General features: G+C 38.0%; 1 protein-coding gene across 1 annotated transcript in view; it reads right to left on the bottom strand.

The window, feature by feature from the left end:
- LOC100328999 (ryanodine receptor) overlaps positions 1 to 18,574 on the bottom strand; it is a 145,568-nt gene that overhangs the window by 8,254 nt on the left and 118,740 nt on the right. Inside the window, exons 114-124 of the mRNA XM_085494156.1 lie at positions 4,481 to 4,572; positions 4,196 to 4,390; positions 3,740 to 3,895; positions 3,281 to 3,485; positions 3,103 to 3,164; positions 2,660 to 2,756; positions 2,463 to 2,549; positions 1,681 to 1,890; positions 1,290 to 1,420; positions 1,128 to 1,170; positions 568 to 692 (exon numbers count right to left, since the gene is read on the bottom strand). Of these exons, the coding sequence (XP_085350282.1) occupies positions 568 to 692; positions 1,128 to 1,170; positions 1,290 to 1,420; positions 1,681 to 1,890; positions 2,463 to 2,549; positions 2,660 to 2,756; positions 3,103 to 3,164; positions 3,281 to 3,485; positions 3,740 to 3,895; positions 4,196 to 4,390; positions 4,481 to 4,572 (1,403 nt within the window). The remainder of the gene's footprint in view (positions 1 to 567; positions 693 to 1,127; positions 1,171 to 1,289; positions 1,421 to 1,680; positions 1,891 to 2,462; positions 2,550 to 2,659; positions 2,757 to 3,102; positions 3,165 to 3,280; positions 3,486 to 3,739; positions 3,896 to 4,195; positions 4,391 to 4,480; positions 4,573 to 18,574) is intronic.

The raw sequence follows: 18,574 nt of genomic DNA on the forward strand, positions 1-18,574 counted from the left end.
TAGATCAGTTGATTTTATGGAATCTAAATAATGAATCTGCCAGTATCGTTTTGGATGAGTTGATTTTATGGAATCTAAATAATGAATCTGCCAGTATCGTTTTGGATGAGTTGATTTTATGGAATCTAAATAATGAATCTGCCAGTATCGTATTGGATGAGTTGATTTTATGGAATCTAAATAATGAATCTGCCAGTATCGTATTGGATGAGTTGATTCAATGGGAGCTATATAATGAATTGTCCAGTGCCATATTGGATTATTGTTTCTATAAAAGCCATATAATGAATTGCTTACTGTGCTGTATTGGAAAAGTCGATTCTAAGGGAGGTAAATAATGAATTCCCCACAATGCTGTATTGGAAAAGTTGATTCTATAGGAGCTACATGTATATAATTATTTGCCCACAGTGCTGTATTGTACAAGTTTATTTCAATAATTCAGTATAGATTTATGATGACTTCTAATACAACAAATGCAGTATATTTAATGTTAAATTAGCATGCAATGAACATATAATGAAAGTCTTATGAGGGAACACCAAGGATTAAAACATTCACACTTACATTGCAGTTAGAATACTTTCATGTTCTTCTTCTTTAGACTCACTGAATAGATTATCCTGTTTTTCCATACCAAGCAATTCACACAGTTTATCATCATCCAAACTTTCAGAGTACTTCTGTCTCACCTGCAAATATGACATACACACAAGTACAATTTAATTTCTTGAGTAAGAGTAGCCTGATGTAGTTGGTACCTGGATTTGACAAAACTAATCCTGAAACATACAGACATGAAGTCATAGTTCACCTCGAGAGACGAAGACAAAATCACACTGATATTATAAGCAGCATGAAATCCAATAAAGGAAATAAAGTATACTTATATTCACATATTGATTTTATATTTGACAATCTCGGTAATAAACAAGTCAATTACATAGTTCCTTTTACCTAATTTGAAAATAACTCAGTACTCGGTATTGAGCCCCTCTACATCATAAGAAAGTAATGTCTTAGAAACAAACCAATGTGTATATTATTCCCTATTGCGTCAACTTGTCTCTGTGCTAAGTTTGAATAAGGTCATATTACATTACGTCTGCCTGAGAAAACTATCTTACCTTTCTCTTAATTAATTTATCCCAATAATTCACAGGAAATGACCTACAACAAATCAACATGACACATAAATGCAGCATCAATCAATCTACACACAATATATTATTACTAAAAACTGTGCAAACAAAACAATAAATATTTGAAGATCAAATGCCATAGCATACCTTGTATTGATAACTAGTCTATCCCACATAGCTTGGATATCTCCACTCTCTGGTTCGTCTGTTATCCACATGCCATCAAATTCTAACTTCCTAGCAACTTCCTTCTCCCTCTTGAACAAAGCAAGTGGTACCTGTAACATACAATGGTCATCAAATTCAAATAATGTTCTACACGTACAACAATGTATGTATTTAAATAAATCTGGATTAATTCCTGTGATCCAAATTCTGGATTTACACTTCTATCACTAAAATGGCTATCAGGCTGCCAAGTTTGATTGCGCTTGTGAGCCATAATGTTATGACTTTGTGTCAGTCTTGGCAAACAGAGGTGAAATAAACAGCTAGATTACTTCCATCAACAAAAATCAATCTAATATCTGAGACTCACCTTCAAAGCACAGTACGCTATCAACATGGACAAAGCCGACAAGGTATGTAAAAACCCGAATAGCTGCAAGAGTGGTTCTAAATATGATACAACATGCTCCTCTAATGATATCAATTCATCCCAAGTGTCGTCATCATCACCATTTTTAGTTGCGTTAATCTCATCAATATCAGGCTCAACAGCAAACAATTCAGAAGCAGTACTACCAGCCTGTATAGAAAATTTAAAATGTTATTTTGTCAGTATATGACTAACATTTTATATATTTCTGGAGGTTTTCTTTAATTTTCATGTAGCCTTGGACACAAACTCATATATGTTTAATAGTAGGCTGATTTTATTTCTAGGGGTTATCAGGCCTGGGTAATTCATAACACAATGATGAGCACACACAATGATGAGCACACAAAATGATGAGCACACACAATGATGAGCACACAAAATGATGAGCACACACAATGATGAGCACACACAATGATGAGCACACAAAATGATGAGCACACAAAATATTATTATGCTGTATTTGGCTCACATTTAGAGCACATGTTTTATATAGAGTGGGTAAAATGCAAACACCAACACAACATTCTTTTACCCAACCAAATAGTTGAAATCGCACCAAGCTTGAACACTTTATTCAAAAACATCACATCATGTAACCACAAAAAACTGAAATTTACCACCTGCATGAAATATCCTTTTAATAATCGTAACCATAACACTTTTTGTCAAACTTCACTAAACTGTTGGAATGCATTGTAAAATCTGAAAATCTGTCTCACCTTGAAGAATAGCAGGATAAAGTTGATGATAAAGGCCAGCACCAATGCAATGTACTTCAAGTTGTAATAATTACGTGCAAACATACTCTGTGGTGAGAATAACAAGAGATTATATGAAATATGATTTACCCCTAAATAATAATAGGTTTTCATATTTATATCAATTCTCATACGATAGAAGTAAATGTTGTTTGTACCACAAAAGCCTGTTTAGCCTGAGACAGCTTATGTTCAACGACTTCTTCTTTGACTTCTTCTTTTTTTTCTTTCTCTGTGTCTGGCAACAGGAATAAGCTACAAAGGAATAGAATGAAGAATATGAATATTACAAATCAATCATTTGTTTTATATAATATGACAGTAAATTTCAAATCAATGCACCTTGCTATTAAATAAAACTGCATTAATCAACCTTTATTGAAACTTATGACACAGTGAACCAATTTATTCAAGTGTATAGTGTTTTTTCACTTTCACATCATAAAACAACACATCTACAATTATAATAACTTCCTAATTTTCACATGAATTAAAGTGTGTACATACAAATAGTAGAAAAGTATTTATTATTCATAACAAAGTACTTTGTGTAATGGCTGTCGGGTGCTTTCTTAATTTAATGTAAGCAAACCAAACTTACCTTGGAAATACCGAACTCTGTCTTCTCTCTCCTGTCATCCCAGTTGGTGCACCATTCTCAGTCTGAAAGAGAATGTTCATACATGTATTATCACAATTTCTAATGCAACTCTTCAAGTTACTAAGACTACACAGTAATATTTTACTAATTTAAAGTAATGTTGTATTTATATATTTACCACAATTCCACCGTTAGATTCATTTACTGTTGGTATTTCAGTCTGTGGTTCATCTTCATCTTCCAAGTCAATACTTGATGTTGGTGTCATTCCTCTACGTCGTCTCAGTCTCATACGCATACTATCGGCTCCAGCATTGGCCGCCTCATCATGATCCTCACCTTTTTTGATGAAATCAATTCCAAATGCCGATACTGATTGGCCACTATTAACATTAAAGCAGAAAACATTTAGCATTTGATCTCACCTTCAAGTCATTGAATCCACAAATGATATGATTTTGTAACTATAGCGATAGTCAACCACCATCTTGGATTAGAATAGCGTTGGTCATGGTTATAAATGTTATAAAGTGTTATAAATATGACTGTCACTATAAAATTCGAGTTTTTGATTTCTGAATCAATTCATTCAAATATGCATTCATGATCAATGCTAATCAGTAACTACTTGACAAACCTTCTAATTCCCGGCAATGCTGCTAAATACGATGGTTTGAGATCTCTATTGGCTTGCCTTGCTATGGAAGGTACATGTAATGTTTCACTGATACTACCAGACAATTCTTTGGCATCTTCTATGATACGACTACCAACCAACATACCAACTATTTTACTGTAAAGAAAAAGCAATCAATTACAAATCAATTACTCACACTACTAAATTTACTTCATTCTGTGGTTGGTACTTGTCAACACTGGTAAATACATAATGTTATCCTAAACTTGGAGATTAAAAGTGATGCTGACAGGTGGTATTGGCACATATCAATAAAATAGAATCCTCATTCATGGGATGATTTCAATGTGGATAATGACAGTTATTCAACACTCTGTGTTTTAGTGTTTTAATGTGTTTTTAAAATGCTGATGAAATACCGATGTCAAGCAAAATGATGTCATTAAAATAACTCACCATGCAAGGTGGAAGAACAGACCAATAAACTTCCATCCAATGATGAAAACCAACTTGATTAAGGCAAAGAATAGCTGTGCTAAGGACATGCTACGTATCTGTTTGACACCCCACTGTGTGGTTGTAATGAAATCTTTAATACTTCTATAGATGTTCATAGGCTTGAAGGCACGGGCCACATGAATCAACCAACTTCTATGGGAAAAACAAATGTTGTAATTGTAATTATTTTTAGGTTGATCAACTTCACACATGGACTGACATTATTGATTTCATGACTCTGACCTTGATTCTGATGTTCCTCCTGGAAATACTGCTTTAGTCAGTGCTTCCACTAGTCCCATTTCTTCCCCACTGATACTTGTGGCAAGTTGCATCTATTGAATATAATTAGATTTCAAAAAGTGAAAAAATAAAATTAAGTGCAGGCAGAGGAAGAGTGATTCTAGTTATGCATATATTAAAATGGGCAAATAATATGCAGGGTTTTGGGAATTGGCTGTCAAGCTAGAAATAGCTCTGCTTAACACAGAAATGGAAAACCCAACTCTTCCAAAGTCTACTTCAAATCATTTGGTGGCAATGGAGAGACCAACTCTACCAAAGTCTACTTCAAATCATTTGTTGGCAATGAAGAGACCAACTCTACCAAAGTCTACTTCAAATCATTTGGTAGCAATGGAGAGACCAACTCTACCAAAGTCTACTTCAAATCATTTGGTGGCAATGGAGAGACCAACTCTTCCAAAGTCTACTTCAAATCATTTGGTGGCAATGGAGAGACCAACTCTACCAAAGTCTACTTCAAATCATTTGGTGGTAATGAAGAGTCCAACTCTACCAAAGTCTACTTCAAATCATTTGGTAGCAATGGAGAGACCAACTCTACCAAAGTCTACTTCAAATCATTTGGTGGCAATGGAGAGACCAACTCTTCCAAAGTCTACTTCAAATCATTTGGTACCAATGGAGAGACCAACTCTACCAAAGTCTACTTCAAATCATTTGGTGGCAATGGAGAGACCAACTCTTCCAAAGTCTACTTCAAATCATTTGGTGGCATTGGAGAGACCAACTCTACCAAAGTCTACTTCAAATCATTTGGTGGCAATGAAGAGACAAACTCTATTAAAGTCTACTTCAAATCATTTGGTAGCAATGGAAAACCCAACTCTTCCAAAGTCTACTTCAAATCATTTGGTAGCAATGGAGAGACCAACTCTACCAAAGTCTACTTCAAATCATTTGGTGGCAATGAAGAGACCAACTCTACCAAAGTCTACTTCAAATCATTTGGTAGCAATGGAAAACCCAACTCTTCCAAAGTCTACTTCAAATCATTTGGTAGCAATGAAGAGACCAACTCTACCAAAGTCTACTTCAAATCATTTGGTGGCAATGGAAAACCCAACTCTTCCAAAGTCTACTTCAAATCATTTGGTAGCAATGGAGAGACCAACTCTACCAATGTCTACTTCAAATCATTTGGTGGCAATGAAGAGACCAACTCTACCAAAGTCTACTTCAAATCATTTGGTAGCAATGGAGAGACCAACTCTACCAAAGTCAACTTCAAATCATTTGGTGGCAATGGAGAGACCAACTCTACCAAAGTCTACTTCAAATCATTTGGTGGCAATGGAGAGACCAACTCTTCCAAAGTCTACTTCAAATCATTTGGTGGCAATGGAGAGACCAACTCTACCAAAGTCTACTTCAAATCATTTGGTGGCAATGAAGAGACAAACTCTATTAAAGTTTACTTCAAATCATTTAGTGGCAATGAAGAGACAAACTCTATCAAAGTCTACTTCAAATCATTTGGTGGCAATGGAGAGACCAACTCTATCAAAGTCTACTTCAAATCATTTGGTGGCAATGAAGAGACCAACTCTACCAAAGTCTACTTCAAATCATTTGGTAGCAATGGAGAGACCAACTCTACCAAAGTCTACTTCAAATCATTTGGTGGCAATGGAGAGACCAACTCTTCCAAAGTCTACTTCAAATCATTTGGTGGCAATGGAGAGACCAACTCTACCAAAGTCTACTTCAAATCATTTGGTGGCAATGAAGAGACAAACTCTATCAAAGTCTACTTCAAATCATTTGGTGGCAATGGAGAGACCAACTCTTCCAAAGTCTACTTCAAATCATTTGGTGGCAATGGAGAGACCAACTCTACCAAAGTCTACTTCAAATCATTTGGTGGCAATGAAGAGACAAACTCTACCAAAGTCTACTTCAAATCATTTGGTGGCAATGAAGAGACCAAATCTACCCAAGTCTACTTCAAATCATTTGGTGGCAATGGAGAGACAAACTCTCAAAATTTACTTCAAATCATTTGGTGGCAATGGAGAGACAAACTCTCTCAAAATTTACTTCAAATCATTTGGTGGCAATGGAGAGACCAACTCTACCAAAGTCTACTTCAAATCATTTGGTGGCAATGAAGAGACAAACTCTACCAAAGTCTACTTCAAATCATTTGGTGGCAATGAAGAGACCAACTCTACCAAAGTCTACTTCAAATCATCTGGTGGAAATGGAAAACCCAACTCTTCCAAAGTCTACTTCAAATCATTTGGTGGCAATGGAGAGACCAACTCTACCAAAGTCTACTTCAAATCATTTGTTGGCAATGAAGAGACCAACTCTACCAAAGTCTACTTCAAATCATTTGGTAGCAATGGAGAGACCAACTCTACCAAAGTCTACTTCAAATCATTTGGTGGCAATGGAGAGACCAACTCTTCCAAAGTCTACTTCAAATCATTTGGTGGCAATGGAGAGACCAACTCTACCAAAGTCTACTTCAAATCATTTGGTGGTAATGAAGAGTCCAACTCTACCAAAGTCTACTTCAAATCATTTGGTAGCAATGGAGAGACCAACTCTACCAAAGTCTACTTCAAATCATTTGGTGGCAATGGAGAGACCAACTCTTCCAAAGTCTACTTCAAATCATTTGGTACCAATGGAGAGACCAACTCTACCAAAGTCTACTTCAAATCATTTGGTGGCAATGGAGAGACCAACTCTTCCAAAGTCTACTTCAAATCATTTGGTGGCATTGGAGAGACCAACTCTACCAAAGTCTACTTCAAATCATTTGGTGGCAATGAAGAGACAAACTCTATTAAAGTCTACTTCAAATTATTTGGTAGCAATGGAAAACCCAACTCTTCCAAAGTCTACTTCAAATCATTTGGTAGCAATGGAGAGACCAACTCTACCAAAGTCTACTTCAAATCATTTGGTGGCAATGAAGAGACCAACTCTACCAAAGTCTACTTCAAATCATTTGGTAGCAATGGAAAACCCAACTCTTCCAAAGTCTACTTCAAATCATTTGGTAGCAATGAAGAGACCAACTCTACCAAAGTCTACTTCAAATCATTTGGTGGCAATGGAAAACCCAACTCTTCCAAAACCTACTTCAAATCATTTGGTAGCAATGGAGAGACCAACTCTACCAAAGTCTACTTCAAATCATTTGGTGGCAATGAAGAGACCAACTCTACCAAAGTCTACTTCAAATCATTTGGTAGCAATGGAAAACCCAACTCTTCCAAAGTCTACTTCAAATCATTTGGTAGCAATGAAGAGACCAACTCTACCAAAGTCTACTTCAAATCATTTGGTGGCAATGGAAAACCCAACTCTTCCAAAACCTACTTCAAATCATTTGGTAGCAATGGAGAGACCAACTCTACCAATGTCTACTTCAAATCATTTGGTGGCAATGAAGAGACCAACTCTACCAAAGTCTACTTCAAATCATTTGGTGGCAATGGAGAGACCAACTCTTCCAAAGTCTACTTCAAATCATTTGGTGGCAATGGAGAGACCAACTCTACCAAAGTCTACTTCAAATCATTTGGTGGTAATGAAGAGTCCAACTCTACCAAAGTCTACTTCAAATCATTTGGTAGCAATGGAGAGACCAACTCTACCAAAGTCTACTTCAAATCATTTGGTGGCAATGGAGAGACCAACTCTTCCAAAGTCTACTTCAAATCATTTGGTAGCAATGGAGAGACCAACTCTACCAAAGTCTACTTCAAATCATTTGGTGGCAATGAAGAGACCAACTCTACCAAAGTCTACTTCAAATCATTTGGTAGCAATGGAAAACCCAACTCTTCCAAAGTCTACTTCAAATCATTTGGTAGCAATGAAGAGACCAACTCTACCAAAGTCTACTTCAAATCATTTGGTGGCAATGGAAAACCCAACTCTTCCAAAACCTACTTCAAATCATTTGGTAGCAATGGAGAGACCAACTCTACCAATGTCTACTTCAAATCATTTGGTGGCAATGAAGAGACCAACTCTACCAAAGTCTACTTCAAATCATTTGGTAGCAATGGAGAGACCAACTCTACCAAAGTCTACTTCAAATCATTTGGTGGCAATGGAGAGACCAACTCTTCCAAAGTCTACTTCAAATCATTTGGTGGCAATGGAGAGACCAACTCTACCAAAGTCTACTTCAAATCATTTGGTGGCAATGAAGAGACAAACTCTATTAAAGTTTACTTCAAATCATTTAGTGGCAATGAAGAGACAAACTCTATCAAAGTCTACTTCAAATCATTTGGTGGCAATGGAGAGACCAACTCTATCAAAGTCTACTTCAAATCATTTGGTGGCAATGAAGAGACCAACTCTACCAAAGTCTACTTCAAATCATTTGGTAGCAATGGAGAGACCAACTCTACCAAAGTCTACTTCAAATCATTTGGTGGCAATGGAGAGACCAACTCTTCCAAAGTCTACTTCAAATCATTTGGTGGCAATGGAGAGACCAACTCTACCAAAGTCTACTTCAAATCATTTGGTGGCAATGAAGAGACAAACTCTATCAAAGTCTACTTCAAATCATTTGGTGGCAATGGAGAGACCAACTCTTCCAAAGTCTACTTCAAATCATTTGGTGGCAATGGAGAGACCAACTCTACCAAAGTCTACTTCAAATCATTTGGTGGCAATGAAGAGACAAACTCTACCAAAGTCTACTTCAAATCATTTGGTGGCAATGAAGAGACCAAATCTACCCAAGTCTACTTCAAATCATTTGGTGGCAATGGAGAGACCAACTCTACCAAAGTCTACTTCAAATCATTTGGTGGCAATGAAGAGACAAACTCTACCAAAGTCTACTTCAAATCATTTGGTGGCAATGAAGAGACCAACTCTACCAAAGTCTACTTCAAATCATCTGGTGGAAATGGGAGAGACCAACTCTACCAAAGTCTACTTCAAATCATTTGGTGGCAATGGAGAGACGAACTCTACCAAAGTCTACTTCAAATCATTTGGTGGCAATGGAGAGATCAACTCTACCAAAGTCAACTTCAAATCATTTGGTGGCAATGGAGAGACCAACTCTACCAAAGTCTACTTCAAATCATTTGGTGGCAATGGAGAGACCAACTCTTCCAAAGTCTACTTCAAATCATTTGGTACCAATGGAGAGACCAACTCTACCAAAGTCTACTTCAAATCATTTGGTGGCAATGAAGAGACAAACTCTATTAAAGTCTACTTCAAATCATTTGGTGGCAATGGAGAGACCAACTCTACCAAAGTCTACTTCAAATCATTTGGTGGCAATGGAGAGACCAACTCTACCAAAGTCTACTTCAAATCATTTGGTGGCAATGGAGAGACCAACTCTTCCAAAGTCTACTTCAAATCATTTGGTGGCAATGGAGAGACCAACTCTTCCAAAGTCTACTTCAAATCATTTGGTGGCAATGGAGAGACCAACTCTACCAAAGTCTACTTCAAATCATTTGGTAGCAATGGAGAGACCAACTCTACCAAAGTCTACTTCAAATCATTTGGTGGCAATGGAGAGACCAACTCTTCCAAAGTCTACTTCAAATCATTTGGTGGCAATGGAGAGACCAACTCTACCAAAGTCTACTTCAAATCATTTGGTGGCAATGAAGAGACAAACTCTATCAAAGTCTACTTCAAATCATTTGGTGGCAATGGAGAGACCAACTCTTCCAAAGTCTACTTCAAATCATTTGGTGGCAATGGAGAGACCAACTCTACCAAAGTCTACTTCAAATCATTTGGTGGCAATGAAGAGACAAACTCTACCAAAGTCTACTTCAAATCATTTGGTGGCAATGAAGAGACCAAATCTACCCAAGTCTACTTCAAATCATTTGGTGGCAATGGAGAGACAAACTCTCAAAATTTACTTCAAATCATTTGGTGGCAATGGAGAGACAAACTCTCTCAAAATTTACTTCAAATCATTTGGTGGCAATGGAGAGACCAACTCTACCAAAGTCTACTTCAAATCATTTGGTGGCAATGAAGAGACAAACTCTACCAAAGTCTACTTCAAATCATTTGGTGGCAATGAAGAGACCAACTCTACCAAAGTCTACTTCAAATCATCTGGTGGAAATGGGAGAGACCAACTCTACCAAAGTCTACTTCAAATCATTTGGTGGCAATGGAGAGACGAACTCTACCAAAGTCTACTTCAAATCATTTGGTGGCAATGGAGAGATCAACTCTACCAAAGTCAACTTCAAATCATTTGGTGGCAATGGAGAGACCAACTCTACCAAAGTCTACTTCAAATCATTTGGTGGCAATGGAGAGACCAACTCTTCCAAAGTCTACTTCAAATCATTTGGTGGCAATGGAGAGACCAACTCTACCAAAGTCTACTTCAAATCATTTGGTGGCAATGAAGAGACAAACTCTATTAAAGTCTACTTCAAATCATTTGGTGGCAATGGAGAGACCAACTCTATCAAAGTCTACTTCAAATCATTTGGTGGCAATGGAGAGACCAACTCTACCAAAGTCTACTTCAAATCATTTGGTGGCAATGGAGAGACCAACTCTTCCAAAGTCTACTTCAAATCATTTGGTGGCAATGGAGAGACCAACTCTTCCAAAGTCTACTTCAAATCATTTGGTGGCAATGGAGAGACCAACTCTACCAAAGTCTACTTCAAATCATTTGGTGGCAATGGAGAGACCAACTCTTCCAAAGTCTACTTCAAATCATTTGGTAGCAATGAAGAGACCAACTCTACCAAAGTCTACTTCAAATCATTTGGTGGCAATGGAAAACCCAACTCTTCCAAAGTCTACTTCAAATCATTTGGTAGCAATGGAGAGACCAACTCTACCAATGTCTACTTCAAATCATTTGGTGGCAATGAAGAGACCAACTCTACCAAAGTCTACTTCAAATCATTTGGTAGCAATGGAGAGACCAACTCTACCAAAGTCTACTTCAAATCATTTGGTGGCAATGGAGAGACCAACTCTTCCAAAGTCTACTTCAAATCATTTGGTGGCAATGGAGAGACCAACTCTACCAAAGTCTACTTCAAATCATTTGGTGGCAATGAAGAGACAAACTCTATTAAAGTTTACTTCAAATCATTTGGTGGCAATGGAGAGACCAACTCTATCAAAGTCTACTTCAAATCATTTGGTGGCAATGGAGAGACCAACTCTACCAAAGTCTACTTCAAATCATTTGGTGGCAATGGAGAGACCAACTCTACCAAAGTCTACTTCAAATCATTTGGTGGCAATGGAGAGACCAACTCTATCAAAGTCTACTTCAAATCATTTGGTGGCAATGGAGAGACCAACTCTTCCAAAGTCTACTTCAAATCATTTGGTGGCAATGGAGAGACCAACTCTTCCAAAGTCTACTTCAAATCATTTGGTGGCAATGGAGAGACCAACTCTACCAAAGTCTACTTCAAATCATTTGGTGGCAATGAAGAGACAAACTCTACCAAAGTCTACTTCAAATCATTTGGTGGCAATGAAGAGACCAAATCTACCCAAGTCTACTTCAAATCATTTGGTGGCAATGGAGAGACAAACTCTCTCAAAATTTACTTCAAATCATTTGGTGGCAATGGAGAGACAAACTCTCTCAAAATTTACTTCAAATCATTTGGTGGCAATGGAGAGACCAACTCTACCAAAGTCTACTTCAAATCATTTGGTGGCAATGAAGAGACCAACTCTACCAAAGTCTACTTCAAATCATTTGGTAGCAATGGAGAGACCAACTCTACCAAAGTCTACTTCAAATCATTTGGTGGCAATGGAGAGACCAACTCTTCCAAAGTCTACTTCAAATCATTTGGTGGCAATGGAGAGACCAACTCTATCAAAGTCTACTTCAAATCATTTGGTGGCAATGAAGAGACAAACTCTATCAAAGTCTACTTCAAATCATTTGGTGGCAATGGAGAGACCAACTCTTCCAAAGTCTACTTCAAATCATTTGGTGGCAATGGAGAGACCAACTCTACCAAAGTCTACTTCAAATCATTTGGTGGCAATGAAGAGACAAACTCTACCAAAGTCTACTTCAAATCATTTGGTGGCAATGAAGAGACCAAATCTACCCAAGTCTACTTCAAATCATTTGGTGGCAATGGAGAGACCAACTCTTCCAAAGTCTACTTCAAATCATTTGGTGGCAATGGAGAGACCAACTCTATCAAAGTCTACTTCAAATCATTTGGTGGCAATGAAGAGACAAACTCTACCAAAGTCTACTTCAAATCATTTGGTGGCAATGAAGAGACCAAATCTACCCAAGTCTACTTCAAATCATTTGGTGGCAATGGAGAGACAAACTCTCAAAATTTACTTCAAATCATTTGGTGGCAATGGAGAGACAAACTCTCTCAAAATTTACTTCAAATCATTTGGTGGCAATGGAGAGACCAACTCTACCAAAGTCTACTTCAAATCATTTGGTGGCAATGAAGAGACAAACTCTACCAAAGTCTACTTCAAATCATTTGGTGGCAATGAAGAGACCAACTCTACCAAAGTCTACTTCAAATCATCTGGTGGAAATGGAAAACCCAACTCTTCCAAAGTCTACTTCAAATCATTTGGTGGCAATGGAGAGACCAACTCTACCAAAGTCTACTTCAAATCATTTGTTGGCAATGAAGAGACCAACTCTACCAAAGTCTACTTCAAATCATTTGGTAGCAATGGAGAGACCAACTCTACCAAAGTCTACTTCAAATCATTTGGTGGCAATGGAGAGACCAACTCTTCCAAAGTCTACTTCAAATCATTTGGTGGCAATGGAGAGACCAACTCTACCAAAGTCTACTTCAAATCATTTGGTGGTAATGAAGAGTCCAACTCTACCAAAGTCTACTTCAAATCATTTGGTAGCAATGGAGAGACCAACTCTACCAAAGTCTACTTCAAATCATTTGGTGGCAATGGAGAGACCAACTCTTCCAAAGTCTACTTCAAATCATTTGGTACCAATGGAGAGACCAACTCTACCAAAGTCTACTTCAAATCATTTGGTGGCAATGGAGAGACCAACTCTTCCAAAGTCTACTTCAAATCATTTGGTGGCATTGGAGAGACCAACTCTACCAAAGTCTACTTCAAATCATTTGGTGGCAATGAAGAGACAAACTCTATTAAAGTCTACTTCAAATTATTTGGTAGCAATGGAAAACCCAACTCTTCCAAAGTCTACTTCAAATCATTTGGTAGCAATGGAGAGACCAACTCTACCAAAGTCTACTTCAAATCATTTGGTGGCAATGAAGAGACCAACTCTACCAAAGTCTACTTCAAATCATTTGGTAGCAATGGAAAACCCAACTCTTCCAAAGTCTACTTCAAATCATTTGGTAGCAATGAAGAGACCAACTCTACCAAAGTCTACTTCAAATCATTTGGTGGCAATGGAAAACCCAACTCTTCCAAAGCCTACTTCAAATCATTTGGTAGCAATGGAGAGACCAACTCTACCAATGTCTACTTCAAATCATTTGGTGGCAATGAAGAGACCAACTCTACCAAAGTCTACTTCAAATCATTTGGTAGCAATGGAGAGACCAACTCTACCAAAGTCTACTTCAAATCATTTGGTGGCAATGGAGAGACCAACTCTTCCAAAGTCTACTTCAAATCATTTGGTGGCAATGGAGAGACCAACTCTACCAAAGTCTACTTCAAATCATTTGGTGGCAATGAAGAGACAAACTCTATTAAAGTTTACTTCAAATCATTTAGTGGCAATGAAGAGACAAACTCTATCAAAGTCTACTTCAAATCATTTGGTGGCAATGGAGAGACCAACTCTATCAAAGTCTACTTCAAATCATTTGGTGGCAATGAAGAGACCAACTCTACCAAAGTCTACTTCAAATCATTTGGTAGCAATGGAGAGACCAACTCTACCAAAGTCTACTTCAAATCATTTGGTGGCAATGGAGAGACCAACTCTTCCAAAGTCTACTTCAAATCATTTGGTGGCAATGGAGAGACCAACTCTACCAAAGTCTACTTCAAATCATTTGGTGGCAATGAAGAGACAAACTCTATCAAAGTCTACTTCAAATCATTTGGTGGCAATGGAGAGACCAACTCTTCCAAAGTCTACTTCAAATCATTTGGTGGCAATGGAGAGACCAACTCTACCAAAGTCTACTTCAAATCATTTGGTGGCAATGAAGAGACAAACTCTACCAAAGTCTACTTCAAATCATTTGGTGGCAATGAAGAGACCAAATCTACCCAAGTCTACTTCAAATCATTTGGTGGCAATGGAGAGACCAACTCTACCAAAGTCTACTTCAAATCATTTGGTGGCAATGAAGAGACAAACTCTACCAAAGTCTACTTCAAATCATTTGGTGGCAATGAAGAGACCAACTCTACCAAAGTCTACTTCAAATCATCTGGTGGAAATGGGAGAGACCAACTCTACCAAAGTCTACTTCAAATCATTTGGTGGCAATGGAGAGACGAACTCTACCAAAGTCTACTTCAAATCATTTGGTGGCAATGGAGAGATCAACTCTACCAAAGTCAACTTCAAATCATTTGGTGGCAATGGAGAGACCAACTCTACCAAAGTCTACTTCAAATCATTTGGTGGCAATGGAGAGACCAACTCTTCCAAAGTCTACTTCAAATCATTTGGTACCAATGGAGAGACCAACTCTACCAAAGTCTACTTCAAATCATTTGGTGGCAATGAAGAGACAAACTCTATTAAAGTCTACTTCAAATCATTTGGTGGCAATGGAGAGACCAACTCTACCAAAGTCTACTTCAAATCATTTGGTGGCAATGGAGAGACCAACTCTACCAAAGTCTACTTCAAATCATTTGGTGGCAATGGAGAGACCAACTCTTCCAAAGTCTACTTCAAATCATTTGGTGGCAATGGAGAGACCAACTCTTCCAAAGTCTACTTCAAATCATTTGGTGGCAATGGAGAGACCAACTCTACCAAAGTCTACTTCAAATCATTTGGTAGCAATGGAGAGACCAACTCTACCAAAGTCTACTTCAAATCATTTGGTGGCAATGGAGAGACCAACTCTTCCAAAGTCTACTTCAAATCATTTGGTGGCAATGGAGAGACCAACTCTACCAAAGTCTACTTCAAATCATTTGGTGGCAATGAAGAGACAAACTCTATCAAAGTCTACTTCAAATCATTTGGTGGCAATGGAGAGACCAACTCTTCCAAAGTCTACTTCAAATCATTTGGTGGCAATGGAGAGACCAACTCTACCAAAGTCTACTTCAAATCATTTGGTGGCAATGAAGAGACAAACTCTACCAAAGTCTACTTCAAATCATTTGGTGGCAATGAAGAGACCAAATCTACCCAAGTCTACTTCAAATCATTTGGTGGCAATGGAGAGACAAACTCTCAAAATTTACTTCAAATCATTTGGTGGCAATGGAGAGACAAACTCTCTCAAAATTTACTTCAAATCATTTGGTGGCAATGGAGAGACCAACTCTACCAAAGTCTACTTCAAATCATTTGGTGGCAATGAAGAGACAAACTCTACCAAAGTCTACTTCAAATCATTTGGTGGCAATGAAGAGACCAACTCTACCAAAGTCTACTTCAAATCATCTGGTGGAAATGGGAGAGACCAACTCTACCAAAGTCTACTTCAAATCATTTGGTGGCAATGGAGAGACGAACTCTACCAAAGTCTACTTCAAATCATTTGGTGGCAATGGAGAGATCAACTCTACCAAAGTCAACTTCAAATCATTTGGTGGCAATGGAGAGACCAACTCTACCAAAGTCTACTTCAAATCATTTGGTGGCAATGGAGAGACCAACTCTTCCAAAGTCTACTTCAAATCATTTGGTGGCAATGGAGAGACCAACTCTATCAAAGTCTACTTCAAATCATTTGGTGGCAATGGAGAGACCAACTCTACCAAAGTCTACTTCAAATCATTTGGTGGCAATGGAGAGACGAACTCTACCAAAGTCTACTTCAAATCATTTGGTGGCAATGGAGAGATCAACTCTACCAAAGTCAACTTCAAATCATTTGGTGGCAATGGAGAGACCAACTCTACCAAAGTCTACTTCAAATCATTTGGTGGCAATGGAGAGACCAACTCTTCCAAAGTCTACTTCAAATCATTTGGTGGCAATGGAGAGACCAACTCTATCAAAGTCTACTTCAAATCATTTGGTGGCAATGGAGAGACCAACTCTACCAAAGTCTACTTCAAATCATTTGGTGGCAATGGAGAGACCAACTCTTCCAAAGTCTACTTCAAATCATTTGGTGGCAATGGAGAGACCAACTCTTCCAAAGTCTACTTCAAATCATTTGGTGGCAATGGAGAGACCAACTCTACCAAAGTCTACTTCAAATCATTTGGTGGCAATGGAGAGACCAACTCTTCCAAAGTCTACTTCAAATCATTTGGTAGCAATGAAGAGACCAACTCTACCAAAGTCTACTTCAAATCATTTGGTGGCAATGGAAAACCCAACTCTTCCAAAGTCTACTTCAAATCATTTGGTAGCAATGGAGAGACCAACTCTACCAATGTCTACTTCAAATCATTTGGTGGCAATGAAGAGACCAACTCTACCAAAGTCTACTTCAAATCATTTGGTAGCAATGGAGAGACCAACTCTACCAAAGTCTACTTCAAATCATTTGGTGGCAATGGAGAGACCAACTCTTCCAAAGTCTACTTCAAATCATTTGGTGGCAATGGAGAGACCAACTCTACCAAAGTCTACTTCAAATCATTTGGTGGCAATGAAGAGACAAACTCTATTAAAGTTTACTTCAAATCATTTGGTGGCAATGGAGAGACCAACTCTATCAAAGTCTACTTCAAATCATTTGGTGGCAATGGAGAGACCAACTCTACCAAAGTCTACTTCAAATCATTTGGTGGCAATGGAGAGACCAACTCTACCAAAGTCTACTTCAAATCATTTGGTGGCAATGGAGAGACCAACTCTATCAAAGTCTACTTCAAATCATTTGGTGGCAATGGAGAGACCAACTCTTCCAAAGTCTACTTCAAATCATTTGGTGGCAATGGAGAGACCAACTCTTCCAAAGTCTACTTCAAATCATTTGGTGGCAATGGAGAGACCAACTCTACCAAAGTCTACTTCAAATCATTTGGTGGCAATGAAGAGACAAACTCTACCAAAGTCTACTTCAAATCATTTGGTGGCAATGAAGAGACCAAATCTACCCAAGTCTACTTCAAATCATTTGGTGGCAATGGAGAGACAAACTCTCTCAAAATTTACTTCAAATCATTTGGTGGCAATGGAGAGACAAACTCTCTCAAAATTTACTTCAAATCATTTGGTGGCAATGGAGAGACCAACTCTACCAAAGTCTACTTCAAATCATTTGGTGGCAATGAAGAGACCAACTCTACCAAAGTCTACTTCAAATCATTTGGTAGCAATGGAGAGACCAACTCTACCAAAGTCTACTTCAAATCATTTGGTGGCAATGGAGAGACCAACTCTTCCAAAGTCTACTTCAAATCATTTGGTGGCAATGGAGAGACCAACTCTATCAAAGTCTACTTCAAATCATTTGGTGGCAATGAAGAGACAAACTCTATCAAAGTCTACTTCAAATCATTTGGTGGCAATGGAGAGACCAACTCTTCCAAAGTCTACTTCAAATCATTTGGTGGCAATGGAGAGACCAACTCTACCAAAGTCTACTTCAAATCATTTGGTGGCAATGAAGAGACAAACTCTACCAAAGTCTACTTCAAATCATTTGGTGGCAATGAAGAGACCAAATCTACCCAAGTCTACTTCAAATCATTTGGTGGCAATGGAGAGACCAACTCTTCCAAAGTCTACTTCAAATCATTTGGTGGCAATGGAGAGACCAACTCTATCAAAGTCTACTTCAAATCATTTGGTGGCAATGAAGAGACAAACTCTACCAAAGTCTACTTCAAATCATTTGGTGGCAATGAAGAGACCAAATCTACCCAAGTCTACTTCAAATCATTTGGTGGCAATGGAGAGACAAACTCTCAAAATTT

This window comes from Saccoglossus kowalevskii, chromosome 2, assembly GCF_978046115.1.
Source record: "Saccoglossus kowalevskii chromosome 2, keSacKowa6.1, whole genome shotgun sequence".
NCBI classification, from domain to species: domain Eukaryota; kingdom Metazoa; phylum Hemichordata; class Enteropneusta; family Harrimaniidae; genus Saccoglossus; species Saccoglossus kowalevskii.